We start from the raw sequence: 17,090 nt of genomic DNA, 5'->3' as shown, positions 1-17,090 counted from the left end.
TAACAAAAAACGCAAAGAATTATTATTAAAACATTAGTCTCATGCCACTTGAATATTTCCAAACTATTTTCTATAGTACATTGAGAATATGGTAATTTTGTCTTTAAAAACATTTTTTAAAAGAGGTCAACATTGTGTTTAGCTTCAAAGGAAAATGCTTAACAAAAAGGCTTATATAACTAGCATAGTAAATTATCAAAGAGAAAGAGGGACTATATAAATATTAAGATTATCATTTAGAGTAAAAAATGTGGACCTTACTCTTAAAGCTGTTTATTTTTGTTAACAGAGTACTGGTATTAGATTAGCTTCAAAAACTTAGTTGAGATGTGTTTAATAAATAAATAGTAACAGTACTAAAATCATTTCCTCGTTGAAAATTTTTTATAATAATTTCAGCTCATTTTAAGGATGAAGCTATTTTTTAAAAAGAGAAGTGTCATAAAAGCAGGGAAGCTGGAGGCTTACTAGCATATTATACCAAGCCCTATCAGGCAAGTTAAGGGTAAAGTAGAGATGACGTTTGGTATTCGTGGAGGTATAAAAAGAAAAGATTTTAAAAACTGATTTGAAAATTCTACCAGAAATATGATCTGTACTGTGGAACAGCCCTTTGCACGTTATACACTAAGACACCAATTATCTGGATCACTGAGCCAACTCCAGATATGTTTAAATAATTAGAGCACAATTAGACAGGAACATAAGTTCACAGTTTATTAGATAAAGACTTTCAGACAGAGGGTAGGTATGGATAATCTGGAGCCTATACCTTGTACATATGTGTTTCAGTCATTAATGCCTGGATTGTTATTGTTTTAGCTGTATTATGACAGTACCTATTGGGATTGGAATCCCATTATGCTGGTGTTGTACAAACACATAGCAAGACAAAGTCACTGTCCCAAAGGGTTTACAATCTAATTTAAGAGAAGACACAAGTGAATGCAGCACACACTAAAAAGGGGACAGGAGAGGCAGGACAGGAGTATCAGAAAATCGTGTGTGAACATAAATTAGCCATTGCACAATTTGATTCCAAGTAATTTTAATATATGTAAGTATTAGTAATCTCCAATGGGCTTCTTCGTAGCATTACCTGTGGGCAATTTCCTGTAGGCTTCATAGTAAAAATAGATCTTGAAGAGAGGGTAAGTGGCTATATGGATCAGTTTGGAGAGGGCATTCCAAGATGGGGTGACATGGAAGAAAGCTTTAAGATGCTTGTGAGATAAATGGACAAACAGGAGTATGGGTCTGGCAGAACAGAGGACAATGTAATGTTCAACCCTTCCATAATTGAATGTTAACTATTTAGGGCATGGTGCTCCAGCTCTTACATAGGTGAGTAGTCGCATTAAATTAATAGGATTACTCACCTAAGTAAAGGCTTCAGGATCAGGTCATTAGGAAAGCACATGCTAAATTGACAGGAAGATTTTAGGATATAGAGAAAAACATTTTGAAGGGTGTTCATAGGGACTGCTTCACACTTTTATTTAATTCCATTCTCCCCTCCCACGCAACTTCCAATGATACTTGGGGAGGTTAATCAAATGAACATAGGATGGAGGGCAATGAACAAACCCATTAACATGCCTCTGGTTACAGACAAAAATCTGAATGCTTGTATAGATTACGTTTGTGTACTGTAACAAACTGAAAAGTATTTCCATAAAATTTAGAAAGCTCTGGGATTATATTTTAAGCCCCTCCCCCCCCAACAGTCTTTTCAGAACAGTTGTGTGTATAACAGCACATTGTGAGGACTAATGTAATCTAGTATATTTAAAACAGCTTCTTATGATGGCACTACAGTTTTACATTTCTAATTTTGTTCTTCAAATGTAGCAGGGGAACAGTTTTCTTCAAACTCCTGCCTCTTTCTTCAGCTGACGAGATTCTCCTCTAAGTCTTCTACTGACATGGATGTTGCATATTTCAGTTAACTGATACTGTTGTCCATATCACACCCATTCATGGAAAATTTTATATTTTGCTTTCAGTATTTTCAAAATTACCCTGTGATATATTCCTAGGCTTCAGACTAACAAACCATTTTGTCAAACATTAATCCTTCAGCAACAACTGAAGCTCTCGTGTTTATCGTAACTGTATGGAGGCAGGCATTCCTCAGAGGACATCACTGCTAAGATTTAAATATTAAAGCAAGAGAATTTAAAATCATATCATGAGTCTGCCTGCTGTCAATTGTGGGGGAAACGGCACTAATCTAAAAACTCTGAATACGTCTGAGGGCAACTGGTAAATGTACAGTGAATCTGTTTTAAGTGACTACCTAAGCAACCTGCAAAAATTGGTTGCCCACTAAAAGTGGTCTTTATAAAAAAAAATTTGTAATGAAAATTTTGAGGCTACTCTACAGTGATTGCTTAAAAGAATTGGTTAGCTACTGGAAGTGGTCCTCAGCATAGGTTTAAGTATATTGAAAAACAAAGAGTGTTCTCGTCTACTAGAATTTAAATGTTTTATAGAATAAATTCAGCCATAAACCTACATGCCTTGATTCATGAACTCACCCAGTTTTCTCAAGTAGTGCTGCTTGTATGGTATGTAACACCTCTTGTTTTGGCTCCTAACACAATACCAGTCTGCATGAGCTACATCAAATCCAATTGCTTGTACAATGTGGAGAGTTAAAGTCCCACAGTTTAGATTTTTTTTTTTTTTTTTAACTGGGGATGGTGTTTGACCCATTATATTATTGTAAACATTCCTTTATTTTGATTTTTGTAATAAATACTGCGCTCCATTTATGTGAATTCCATGTCATAGGGATATTACTCAGACCTAAATTTAGGGTTTCACAAATACTGCCAGTTTTCTTCCCCCTCTGCCATAATTTTATTTTAAATGAGATAAACTTAAAATAAACTTAAATCAGTCATAGGAAAAGAGAGGCAAGCTGTACTGGTAGACGCTGGGACTTGCAGAGAATCTGAATTGTCTAGTGGAAAAAAAGATCACATGGGTATTGAGGCGGGATGGGGATCAGGTAGGTTAGAAACTAAATGTACAGCATTCTCTTGGGAAAAGACCTTAGAAATCTTTGGTCTGTCCAAAAACAACCTATCTTGCACTCAACTGCTTAAAGTCAGCTGCAGCAGTTCTGATGAGTCTGGGTATCAGGAATTTAGCAAGAGACTATTTTAGCCCCATTTAAAATTATAAAATTTATTAGATAAATTCAGGGATTTGCTTAGTCAAGGATTCTATCCATCTTACTATCCCTTATAACTGCATTGTTCAAAAGTAGAGCTAGTGAAATAGGAAAATACCCCTGATTTGTGAATGTTTGTGGATATAAATGTTGAGTTTGGTTCACTATGAATTGAGGGGTCAATTTCTTATTTGCAAGTTTTCGGATGACCGTCATGTAAATGTTGACAAATCCTGAAAGTTTCACCAACTTCTATTTGTCCAAAAATCCTTATTAGGAGTTTGCTCTTCTTTTGTCTTTAAAGTTTCAGTTATCTAATCAGGAGTAGAGACAATCCTTGTGACTTAAGTGACCAGTCACAGCTCAAATTAAAAACACAATAATTTACTCATTTGTTTAAAAACAAAACAAAACCCTCATAGGATGGAAAATATCCAGTATAACTACTCGGTGAAGCAGGAATTAAGATCTGTTTGCAAACTACTCATTAACTAAAAAAAAGGGTCAAAAATTGTAACAAAATATTTGAAACAAACAGTTCAACCAGCACTAGTCAAAAAACTAATAGCATTCAAAAACTTTATAAAATGTATTTTAAGTATTTACTCAAGAAATCAGATCTGTCTAGAGCTTGATAATTGTCCTAATCCATGATTATCTATTTTGATATTGTAACTTAATAGTTCATATCAAACTGTACATAACCCTTGCTTTTCAATTATCATATATTCCAAATTTCAGCAAAATAGGAATTTTTTAAGTCTGTAATCAAAACTATGCTAGCATCTCATTGACAAATTTTCATAACCCCAGACCAAAAAGTTACTCTTATATCCAGAAGTGGTCTGATTTTGAAAGGTGCTAAGCATGTGCAGCAACTTGAATTCAGAGATTTGTGAGTGACCAGCACTTCTAAAGATCAGACAACTTCTATGCAGATGTCCAAATATCGCTTTAAGTGTCTAATTTGAGGAACCAAGGTTTGAAAATGTCAACCCCATTCTCCAACTAACCCCTAACAACTGGTTTTCAGGTGGTAAGGCATTTTAAAAGTGCTGTAAACTAATGTAACAAAATGAATTTAGTAGGTATATTTTAACGATGAATTAGTTTTTATATATAAATAAAAGGCTTTTATCCCACTACATGTTTGAAGTCTAGCTGCTGATTTCGTTAAACTGTGGCCATAGAAATACAGGATACCTCAATGCTCATTTCCCCATATGCTTGTCTTTCTACTCCTTACGAACATTTTTTACAATACATTTTTTTTATTTGTATAGACCAAGATATGTTACTCTTACTTTCATTATTGCAAGCTCAAATTAAACTCTCACTTGTAGCACGTTAGATAATTCAAAACTGCCACTGGAGTTTTGTTCTCAGTTTTAAAGTATGCACTGATGAAGTAGGTTAAAATATACTTGCTGAATGGAATAGTCTTCTTTTTCTATGATGAATATTTGTGCCATCTTCTTCCACTGTATTTAATATATCTGCTGAGATGAAAGTCTACTTCTACATAAAGGATACACCTATTGTTATAAAGATTTATCTTTCCAGAAGTCTGATATTCAGGTATTTTAGTGCACTATAAGTAGTGTGCGAAGAATCTGTATTCTTCCACATTTTCAGAAAAAATATTTACCATTGTAATTAATCAAATCGATATGCCAACATTTATGCAATGTTTTCTACGGGGACAGAATAGATTGCTTTTTCATTAAAATGCATCTACTTTAAATTAATAAGGTATTTGACAGGATTTCATGTCACATTCTCACAGGAAAACTATAGAACTTCGAATCAGAGATGTAGAAGTGGATAAAAACTGTAAAATCAGCAATTATTAATCCTTTGATAGCAGGAGTTTCAGTCTCAGGTTTGGAGAAGGTACTGAGTGGAGTTCCACTGATGTCCATTCTTGTTCCATTACTATTTGCTGTTTTCATTATCAACATGGCAGATGGATGTGTGAATACATTAATATTTACAGACAATACAAAAGACAAGAGAGTTAAAAATACTATATTAAGAAAGAAACCAAAATGAAGCAAGTTTAGTGGGGCAAGAACAAAATTACATATAGGGTGGGAGAAAACTGAGGTCAAGTAGTAGGGGCACAGAGAAGAGTTGGGGGGGGGTATTATAATGAGGTCAATACAATATAGTCGCAAAAATAAAATGAATGCAATTGCTACATAGGATGGTATTGTGGGAGTTAGTATGTATAGAGAAAAAAAAGAGTCATTTCAGTTCCACTCAGAACTCAGCAGGAGCACCATGTCAGCTTTAGACACTGGATTTTAAGAAAAAACACAAATTGGATACAGTACATAGAACAACTAAAGTGAGACTTTTGAAGAAAGTAACTACATTCAGTCCACAGTAAAATGAAGGGAGACACAGTAGCGTAAGTATGTAAAAGGGGTGATATGTCAAAGCCAAGGAGCAATTCTCCCCCCCATCAATTAAGGAGGACAAAAATGGGGGGGGGGGAGTAATGGGGTTGTGTTGCAGCAAAACATGTTTATAAATTCAAAAAGGCCAATAAAATAAGCATCTAGCACATCGAGATCCTGGTCCATGAGTAGGGCCCTTTGTCACTAAAATAATACAAATAAAAAAATATTGGGTAATCACCTTCACTACAGATTCAAGGTCAAATTTGACACTAATCTTTTCGGGATGATTCAAGGATAATTAAATCAATCCTGCCACACTGCAGCAGGACGGACTAAGTGATCCAGCTGATGTCCCTCTTTCCAAAAAAGAGAACCAAAAAAATCCATGAATAAGTCACCAAAATGTGAACAATCATACAGAAAAAATGCAAGTGTTTCCACTGAACACGAAGTGTTCCGACATGACATATTTTAAATTGATTTGTTTTCCTCCTTTAGATTTGTGCACCTGGTGAAGTCAAATGTAATGGAAAGGAAGCAGGATATGTGGCCGCATAGTCCAGCAGACAGGGCACAGGAGTAGGAGTCAGGAGACCTAGGCTCTATTCCAGCTCAGCCACTAACTCACTGTGTGACCTTAGAAAAGTCATATATCTTCTTTGTGCTTTTCCCATCTGTAAAATAGGGATGACTGTACTTACCCTCCTTGGAAAACTGCTTTGAGATCTACAGATGAAAAGTGCTAATTTGTGTGTGTGAGCCTTTCAGACTATATTTAGGGATGATATAGTGAAACACAGTAAACTCCTACTGGAATAACCCGGAACTGCCACCTGATAATACTTCAGATACTATAGTATTTTGATGAATATCTCTAATGGACATCTTCCCATTTTCCCTCAATTTTTAAATCCCAATTAAATGCAAGAAAATGGATGTGAAAGTTTTTCATGAAGCAATAGGTACAATTCTAGTTTAGAAGTCATCAGTTTCATTTTGTCAGTCCGCCACAAACAGGAGAGAAATGTATAATTTCTACTTGTATAATGGAACTCTTCTGCACAGTTCTAATATCTTCCAGCTAGGATTTTTGAAATGGTGGCAGAAAAAGTTTTATGTTTACTACATCATCTACTTATTGCTTGCTCACTTGTATTTGTATTTGCCTTAGCAGATTTCTGATAATATGTTCTGGTTTCTTGTTAAACTGTAATTGAAGGTACAGTGAGACTGTTACGCAACATCTATGAAAACATTTATATTTAAAGAGACAATGACCACTTTCCATAAAATACTTTTATTGACTATGAAGAAAAAGAAAGCAGTAAATTCCATCTGATATTACTTGAAAATGTGGATTACAATGTTTTATGTGGTGGTATTGATACATATACACATACATAGAAGAACAGAGAAAAAGTGCTTACCTGAAAAAATTCAATATTCCTATACTGTATTTAGTTTTAAAATATTAATGCAATTAAGCACTGTTATGAAACAAACACTGAACTATCAGTTCACACTTGCTAGGAACGTCTGGTGGCAGAAGTCTAAGTTGAAGGGTCTTGTATTGGATCTTTTATTTAAACCATATGCCCTCCCCATCTTTCAGACCTAAAAGTGGAATCTGCACTGAACATCTCTTTTCATCTAAAGTGTATAATATTTTCAGATTCTCTATAGCACGGGTGGCGAAACTGTGGCTCACAAGCCACATGCGGCTCTTTTTCCATTAAAGTGCTGCTAAGGGAGCCCCCGCCCCACCCCATCCCCACCCATTCTCCACCTATCAAACTTGGGGGAGGGTGGAAGCTCGGGACCTCTACCTTGCAGCAGGGTGGTGGGGTAGGGGCTTCTGCCCAGTGGGGAGGGGTGGGTCTCAGGGCTTCAGCCCCGCAGGAGGCACTTGCCAGGGCTTGGGGCTTTAGCAGAAGCGGGGCTGAAGCCCTGAACCCCATCATGTGCCTCCCGCGGGGCTGAAGCCCCAACCCTTGGCAGGTGAACCCTTGTTCTCAAACTTCTGAAGATTGTCGTCTTGGACGGTCAGTAAGTTTGGCCACCCCGATCTATAGTTTGGATGCCAGTAATTCTAGGTTTAAAAGCATCCTGTAAATAATTAACTAAAAATGTTGGACTAACCTTGTTAGCAATGCCAATTAAATTAGTCTGATACCCCCCCAAAAGATTTAATTTTACACATAAAGTAGAAGAGCAATGATACTTCATAGAAACAATTAGAAAATCCTTTCTGACCTGCAGAAGTTAGGTGGTTAGTAGAATAAAAGCTTGGTGAGTGCCATAAACTGATATAATTCCCTTCCTAACCCTTCTTTTTTAATAAACTGATGCCACAAAGCATATTGGCCTACTAAAGCAGAAAAGGGAAAGTCAAAACTCTTCCAATGCAGTTATCATGAACTATTTAAAAGAGGGAAAATGGCTGAAATAGTATAGTTTGCATTTGCAAAATTGTTGTATTACTTCCAATTAAAGCATAACCATCCATTAGTAAGAAAATGCATGCCACTGTATATACTTCGAGAGAAGCAAATACAGGGCAAGAAATAGATATATGTACACACAAGTAAAAATCTTTTAACCAGTAATATGTTGTATGCTATGAAAACAAAGCCAATCCTTTGAAAGTTGTTGATACTGGCCATTTGGACACTCCCAGGTATAGAATTGGATACAATCTTTTGGCCAGTGAGCGTTTTGCCATTAGGATCATTGGCTATGGAATTCTTTTGCTTACAGTTACTATCTTTGCCCATTTTGAAGTACATTTCTTTTGGTGAAGAAGGGTCATTCTAAGATTCCCTCTTTCACCCTTTACTTCACCACCACCAACTGGAAGTCCTGGTGGCAGATGCAATTCCCTCTGGAGTCCAGCATCACGTTAGATTCATACACTTGAAATCATAAAAAATACACCCCTTCCTCAAGAGACAGTGTATTGTTTTTTATAACACTCCAACCTTTGCTGGCATGGAAAAATCAGCAGACACACATGTAGCATATAAAATTCAAATGACAAACAAAAGTAAAAGGCCCAGATTTTCAAAAGTAAGTGATTTTGGGTGCCCAACATCAGACACCTTAAAGGGACCTGATTTTCAGAAAGTGATGTTAAAATTAGGCCCCTTGAATGTCTAGTTCAGAAACCTAAACGGAGGTACTCAAATCATCAGTCACTTTTGAAAATCTTGATCAACCCCCACTCCTCCCCTCCCCCCCCAAAAAAAAACCAACAACAGCCAACCAACCCTCTTAATACTTTACATTTGTGAAGGGACAGATGTTCTATAAAAATAACGTTGATTTTAAAACTCAATAGCTGGTTGCAATTTCCATGTATTTTATCCATGGTATTCCTTAATTCTAGTATTTGAGAAAGATTTAATTTTAGAATTTAGAAACGTAACCTTTATCTGACTAGAGCCTAATCAATCTGTGAACTCGTCTTGGGTATAATTCACTCCAGTGCAGAAGGCCCACACAAGGCCCATATGTGATATTTGCAAGTTCCTACTAAGAAGATTTAAAAGCATTGATTTATCCACATTTACCAGATTCTCAAGATCAGAGAAAACTAATTAAAATTAATTGAAAAAGAAAACTTACAAAGCTAGACAAAAATCAAAAGTCAAACAAAGCATGTACTAGGCGTAGATTATTTAAGTGCTCCCCTAAGATATATTTAAATACACTGCAAAGGACTGTGGGCTCCTTCTGGCTGACTGACGGGCCAGTCCTATTCCTCTTGTTCATCATGGTCCACAGTGGAAGGGACTTTGAGTGTAGGAATTTTTTTTGTACTAAGAAGAATGGTCCAATGGTTAGGTTGCTAGCCTGGAACTCCAGAGACCCAGATTCAGTTCCCTGATTCAAAGATCTTCTGTGTGACCTTGGGCACATAACTTGGTGCCTCTGTTACTCAGTTCCCCAGCTGTAAATAAGGATAACAGTGCTTCCGCTACCTTATAGAGGCCTAGTGAGGATAAATACATTAAAGGTTGTGAGGTGTTCAAATACTACGATAATGGGGGCCATATAAGTACCTGATAGGTAGGAACAGACACTGCCCCTTTTGTTGCAGTCCAAGAATGGGGACCAGGAGTATGTCCCCTTCATGGATGGTTACACAGCTAGCATTTCTTCCCCACTATCTAAGGCTGAGAATCTTCAGAATAGGCTTCTCTAAGATGGTGTGGGAGAGACAGGAAGGGAGTGGCACCAAAATATTTTTTTTACACTTGGCACAAAGAGCTGGCCCAAATATGAAACACTCCATTATTTGTGTTTAATGAGGTTTGTTGAGAACATTTTAGTGTTTAGTTGGGTCCTAATCCTATGAGCATATGGAAGTTGAGGTCATTCAGCTTCTCAAGAAAGGAGCTCAGCACACTGCAGGATCTGGTCCTTGATGTCCATTCTTTAAAGCACTTTGTAAAAACACCAGAACAACAATTGAGTGCTGCCGGGATCTCAACTCACACTCTTTTGAGTTGAGCTATTAGCCAGGACGGGTAAGGAATGGTGTCCCTAGCCTCTGTCTGTCAAAGGGTGGAGATGGATGGCAGGAGAGAGATCACTTGATCATTGCCTGTTAGGTTCACTCCCTCTGGGGCACCTGGCATTGGCCACTGTCAGTAGACAGGATACTGGGCTAGATGGACCTTTGGTCTGACCCGGTACGGCCTTTCTTATGTTCTCTTTTAGCCTCTTAAGCTGCTACCTTGTGTCAAAAACAAATTCTTGTTTACTGACTGAATTTATGCTCCTCCTTCATGAAGGCATCAAATTCAAGTCAGTATAAAAAGTGCTATCTGAAGGATGAATTCACACTCCCCTCATTCTTACTTCTTCACTCAGTCATCAGGCCTACCACACAGGCAGAGGAGCAAACTGAAGCTGAATTTTACTCCCTCTGCCCGCCCTCCCCCCCCCCCCCGCAAATAAAATAAAAGCAAATGTATATGAGAATGATCAGGATTGTGATAATGTAATCTTCCTACACCCATTTGTAACTACCCATTGTGCAGCTAGAACTACATTCCTAGGGAGTGGGGAAATGGCTTTTTTTTTTTTTTTTTTAACCAAGCCAGTCTTTGACATTTAGTGATTTAGCTGGAGTTTCCAATGACCATTAGAACACAAACACGCAGGAAAAAAGTCATAGTTAGAGTGAGGTGATGATGCTGTGAAGTTATTGCAAACGTTACCTTTCATTTGAGTAGATATCTTGATTCCTGTGCTTTCCAAAGTTGGAATTTCCTGCTGGCTTGGTGCTGGTATGTGTGGGCAGTGGTGTTTTTATATAATGATTGTTCTGTATACCAAGTTTTATGGATACATTCATGCTCATAATAATGGGTAAGCCAAGCCTACTGCAGAAAGGACTGTATTGATTACAGGTTATTTTATCTTTGGGGCAAAGAGTTTACTTATTGCTACTCCCAAATTACAGGTTTCATTTTTACAACTATTTTTACATAATGAACTACTTTTCCATTGGTACTTACTTGAGGGCATGTATTACACCTAAATCAGTAACATCATTTGTCTTGGTTAGAATGTTTGAAATTATGATTTAATTTTGGGTACCCTTTAGCCTCCCACAAATTATGTGCTTACCTGGTCCCTCAAAGGGCAAGAGTTTGGATGGAATTGGGTCCTTAGCACTCAGCGGGATCAGGTAGAGGTCCTTGACATGTCTGTTGTTATTAGCTACAACACCAAAGCGACCACGACTGCTAAAATAGGAGTAGAGAGAAATATAGGCAACTTCCTCTTCTTCTGTTGCAGGGTGGAAACGAATCAAGCACAGTTCCTACAATACAAAAGTACAAGGGGAAATTGTTGATCTAGTGCTAAACTAGCAAATAAAGTGCTAAATGGGATGTTACTACATTGGACAGTACTTCACTTTTAATTAAAAGAAAAACAATATTCTACAAATTGTGGCAATAATCAACACCAATTGCCTACATTAGGGCAATACTGTAATTGAAATGTGTGCTTAAAACTATTATTTTAAATTAAAAATAGAATTAGTTTTAAGCCGTACACAATTTTGAAAACAAACATTACTTGTCTATCTTGCATCTAAATATTGCCTCTTAATAAATCAGTAGTCTGAGCATTCCAGCAATACCGATGAAGGGAATACTCTTACTGTGATGCATCATGACAGATATTAATATTGTAAGGCATGGATTTTCCATTTCCATCAAAGTGTTTTTAATGGTAAAGCCTCTTGCCTACATTACATAATCTCTTTTCCTCTTTTAAACTCGAATATAAATATTTAACATTAAAGAATTAAATTCTCTTGGTTCACTTGGTACACTCATTTACTCACAAAAGAGCAGTAAGTAAGGCATTTGAGCCATTCAAAATTGTAGAGGATCAAAATGGTTACGATGCTCAAAATACACAAAGTTACATTTTTCTTCAATAAATCCAATTTAAAAAATATTAACTTTTAAATGTTTCCACTGGATTCCTGGGCATCATCTCAGATAATATTGGAGATGTAGCAAATTAAAACTATATCAGAACTGACAATAAATACAAGTGCAAAGTACTACACTTAGGAAGGAAAAATCAAATGCACGAATATGCAATGGGGAATAACTGACTAGGTGGTAGCAGTGCTGGATCTGGGAATATAGTGGATTACAAATTGAATACGAGTCAACAACGTAATGCAGTTGCGAAAAAGGCCAATATCATGGCGTGTACTAACAGGACTTGTCGTATGTAAGACATGAGAGGTAACTGTCCTGCTTTAGTCAGCATTGCTGAGGCTTCAGCTGGAGTACTGTGTTGAATTCTGGACATCACACTTTAGGAAAGATGTGGACAAATTGGAGAGACTCCAGAGAAAAGCAACAAAAATGATAAAAGGTTTAGAACCCCTGATAAAAGGTTAAAAAAATGGGCATGGGGGGACCTGATAACTGTCTTCAAATATGTTAATGGCTGTTATAAAGAGGATGGTGATCAATTCTCCACGTCTGCTTAAGATAGGATAAGAAGTAATGGGCTTAATCTGCAGCAAGGGAGATTTAGGTTAGATATTAGAAAAAACTTTATAAGTGTAGTTAAGCACTAGAATAGGCTTCCAAGAGAGGTTGTAGAATCCCCATCATCGGAGGCTTTTAAGAACAGGGTGGACAAACACCTGTCAGGTATGGTCTACATCTATTCGGTTTTGCCTCAGTACAGGGGGATGGACTTGAAAACTTCTTAAGGTCTCTTCCAGACCTACATTTCTAGGATTCTATGATTATGTTTTATAAAATTAGTTTTCTTCTTCACTGCTATACATAGGATTTTAAGTGAGTACCTTAGAAAGGGAAGATTTGAGTTTGCCAACATAATCCCAGACTGTCTTCGGTGAGATCCTCCCACCAATATGAATTGTATCTGGTAAATCCTAAACAAGAAGTATTACATGGTAATATGAGAAAGCGTCATAAACACACAATATGTTGTATTAAACCAATGTAGATCGCCCCATCCCAATAGCCTATTGGAGGCTATGCTCCAGGAAGAGGAGGCTATAACATTATAATATTTTAGCCTGCCTTTTATGACTTAGGAGATGCACTGTATTTTAATATGAGACTGCCTATTTCTTAACTGCAAAATGAATGTAGTTATTGCACATTACTGGGAGGGTGACAGTATATTACAAGGAAAAAGGCAGTCCAGAATGACAATGAAAGTTGAAGGACTTCCATATGCACCATTAGCTAAATCTGCTCATTTGCTTCGCACTGAGCAGGTAAAGCACCTCTTTCTATACACAAGTGAATTTTTTATCACCCTAATTTCCCAGTATAGCAGTATAAATTCTTCTCCTTACTTGCAATTTAACAGAATGTTATGCCCCATGAATACAAGCCATGTGTGTTCTAGTTAGGGTCTCTCAGTCAGAATGCTACAGGAAATTTATCAGTACAAATACTGTAAGTGATTACCACCATGGCTCCCACATTACAACTAAAAATAATAAAGTCATGCCCTAAAACACACATTTATATTCTGATACAAAATATAATATAAATACCTTCATAAAATGTGCTTTAAAAAGGGAGAAAGTTTCCAATCTGTTCTGATATTAACAAATGCACACTTTTTTGTAAAAGAAGGTCACTCAAATCTGCATACTCCCAGAAATAAAATATACCTCTACCATTTGTTTTTATTTAATTAAAAATAATAAAAAGTGCAATATCTCACTTCTTAGAGGACCATATAAATTGCCATAGGGATCAGACCAGTGGTCCATCTAATCTAATACCAGAAGATCATACTTTTCAAACCTGGCCTGAAAAATATATTTTTTTAAAATTATGTCTCTAAGTAAGTTTTAAGCAAAGTCCATTTTTTAAACTGCTGCTTTTCAAAAGTTTCCACAATTGGCCTAACTCTCTTCCCAAGGAAGTCAATAGTAAAACTCCCACTGACTTCAATGGGAGCAGAGTTAAGCCAATGCCAAGTGTTTTTGTGAAAATCCTACCCATATTGTTCGATATTACAGGTGCAAAAGAAGGAAGGTTTAAGACAACATCAGTCTTAACTCTACAGTTTTTGTGGTCCCATAGAAATAGATTATAATGAAAAAAAATTAGTTCCTTAACAGAAAACAGTTTGTTTTGTTCAGTGCAGTACACTAAAATATTTTAAAAAGGTAAAAGATGCATTGCTTGACATTATAATTGCTATTCTAAAAGAATTATGTAAGTATTTTGTTTATGAATTCAAATATAAAGCAATTTTTATACTTGCTACAAATATTTAAAAAGCTCAGAAGTGGTTTTGCACAAAGTGCCCATAGTGCCAATATTCTAATATTAAGTTCAGTATTAGAGCAAGGTGAATAATTTAAAAGTAAATTGCTGAATAACTTATTCAAAAATAATGCTTAATAATTTTTGCAAATATTATTTGACCATCTCTAGTCAGTCCGAATTGTCTGCTTGTTTTATGTTTTATACCAAATAGATATCCACCCTATGCTCACTGAAAGCTGTAATGTAAAATATCAACTACTTTTTGTAGTTTATTCATCGTTAAAATGCTTCCTACTTCCAAAACTTTCACACTGACATACTGAGCCAAACAGATGTTCCTTTTAGTAAAGTGATGCCATTTAGTGTTGTAATAATTTCAGTGTAGCAATATTTAACAAGTGACCTGAATCTTTGTAACAAGCGAAAAATATAGATGTATTCTATACATACAAACATCTGTTCTAACCTCACTAAGATATTCAAAACACCCAGAGACAGGATATGCTTTAGTGACAAACTTGGCCACACTTTGCATGTTAATAAATCCTTTCCAAATGGTACTGAGACGAGAAAGAAAGAAGGAAGTATCTCCATCCTGAGGGGACCGTGACTCTGTGGTGCTGCAAAACAAAATTGGGGGAGAGAAAAAGGTTAGAAATGACACTTTCCCTTTTTTCTTCTGCCTCCCCCCACTCCTCAACTATTTAGGCATTTTAAACAAGCAAATAGATATTCCGAGAAAATTTAAACATCTAATTCTACTAAGAATCCAAATAATTATTATCTAAATTATGCTTGGAAATTAACTGAATTCTGGTGAAAGAATGCAAGGAGCTACTGAAAATAAAAGCAAATATGCTGAGACAGGGAATGAACGGTACTGTGAGGGAGATATTTTGTAGAGTCAGGCTAGCAATGTGATTATATTATCTCAGACTCTATAGTAAATTTAAGCATCTTCCACTAAATAAGTGAATGGGAGAAAGTAGTGTTTATTGAATAAATAAGTGAATGATACTGTATGTATGAAAACATCCTCATAGTAAAGAACTGAATGTGACTATAAATTATAACTGACTTTGGAAAAAACTGAAAAACAAACAAAAACAACAAAAAAGTATTTCATCCAAATTATAGGGTATGTTTGTTTTCCCTGTTATGCATATTGAATGTAAGGGTACGTCTTCACTACCCGCCGTATCGGCGGGTAGCAATCGATTTATCCGGGATCGATGTATCGCGTCTCGTTAAGATGCGATATATCGATCCCCGAACGCGCTCACCGTCGACTCCGGAACTCCGCCAGAGCGAGCGGCGGTAGCGCAGTCGACGGGGGAGCCACGGCCATCGATCCCGCGCCGTCTGGACCCCAGGTAATTCGATCCAAGATACTTCGACTTCAGCTACGCTATTCGCGTAACTGAAGTTGCGTATCTTGGATCGATCCCACCCCCCGCCCCCCCCCCAAGTGTAGACCAGCCCTGTGTGACCTTGTCCTTTTACTAAATTGATCAATTAGTGAGACAATTTCCAACCACCCCCCAAAATCAAATCTAAGAATATTTTAATTTTAGGATGAAATTCTGCTCTTAGCTATACTCATGTAAATTTGGAGTAACTCCACTGATTCTATTTATACTGAAGTTTATATACCCATTATCCCACATTCATAACGCCCTTTACTTTTAATGTAGGCAGAGTATGCCATTTGGAGAGGAAAAATGAGGGGATGATAAATCAAAAGTTTTTCTGAGTGAGGACATATTTTAAAATCTGAACTGCCTTTCTTCTTAATATAGAAAAAACATATTATTGGTAGAAAACAGTAATGTCAAAGGCTCAGGAAGTTGGTTTACTATAAAATTTACACACTTGATATTTGGTGATGGTGGAACTGTCAAATATCTTGGATCTGGTGAGGATGATGGTTTTGTTAATATTGATTTAGGAGCTGTTAAAACAGATTTTGATATTTCCTGTCTGGATTCCACCATGGAAACTTTGTCAGGCGCAGGGCTGGAATGCGATGCTGAGGTCACAGTACCAGATGAACTGCTCATTGCCGTTCTGGGGTCCCTGCCAGATACAGTTACTGTAGTGACAACTCCTGCAATGCAAGAAGTAGGATAAATGGAGACCTCTTCAGGCAAAGTAGATTCTGCATTATGATGCCCCTGTGTTGTAGGAAAGTACGTTGTTTCCAAGACTGACTGAGAGACTGTTTCTGATACAGATCCAAGAGTTTCTGTTGTGTTTTCAGATACTGCCTCTGTTTCAGGCGCTGCAGCTGATGTAGAACTTTCATATTTTGGCTTTACTTCTGGCTTTGATTGTGTCTCCATCTTTTTAGCAGAAGTCATTGACAATTTTGATTTCTTTGGTGCTGGTTCATCATCAGATGCTGAAATCTGACCTTTAAATTAGACAAACAAAAGTTTTATTTATTGTTACTCATATAATAAATCATGCTGGAAAGAAAAAACAAATAATTTATATAGCATCTGTAGTTAAGCATTCTTCTCTCTCTCTCAAAACTGAAAATAGAGTTTACTACCTACTAAATAAATAACTAAGTAGAGCTAAGGTGGTCTAAATAAAAAAATAAATTATATCAATTAATTCTACACAACTACAAAAAGGACCAGTTTATTCAACATGGGCTTGGTCCTAGCCTACCAAAGTCAATAGACATCTTCC

The 17,090-nt window shown here is 36.6% G+C and overlaps 1 protein-coding gene across 3 annotated transcripts in view; it reads right to left on the bottom strand.

The window, feature by feature from the left end:
- The window catches only part of DIDO1 (death inducer-obliterator 1), an 87,990-nt gene that overhangs the window by 5,731 nt on the left and 65,169 nt on the right, over positions 1–17,090 (bottom strand). For 2 of the 3 annotated variants that reach the window (XM_026652705.1, XM_026652702.1), the window contains 4 exons: positions 16,266–16,806; positions 14,860–15,013; positions 12,941–13,030; positions 11,224–11,419 (listed from right to left, as the gene is read on the bottom strand). In XM_026652705.1, the coding sequence (XP_026508490.1) occupies positions 11,224–11,419; positions 12,941–13,030; positions 14,860–15,013; positions 16,266–16,806 (981 nt within the window). Of the gene's footprint in view, positions 1–8,843; positions 9,536–11,223; positions 11,420–12,940; positions 13,031–14,859; positions 15,014–16,265; positions 16,807–17,090 lie in introns of those variants that run through there. The other variant, XM_026652703.2, reaches the window with a different exon arrangement.

Source organism: Terrapene carolina, unplaced genomic scaffold, assembly GCF_002925995.2.
Source record: "Terrapene carolina triunguis isolate 2854851 unplaced genomic scaffold, T_m_triunguis-2.0 Scaffold130, whole genome shotgun sequence".
NCBI lineage: Eukaryota > Metazoa > Chordata > Testudines > Emydidae > Terrapene > Terrapene triunguis.
Note: the sequence above shows the minus strand (reverse complement) of the source record. Positions and strands in the feature narration are given on the sequence as shown.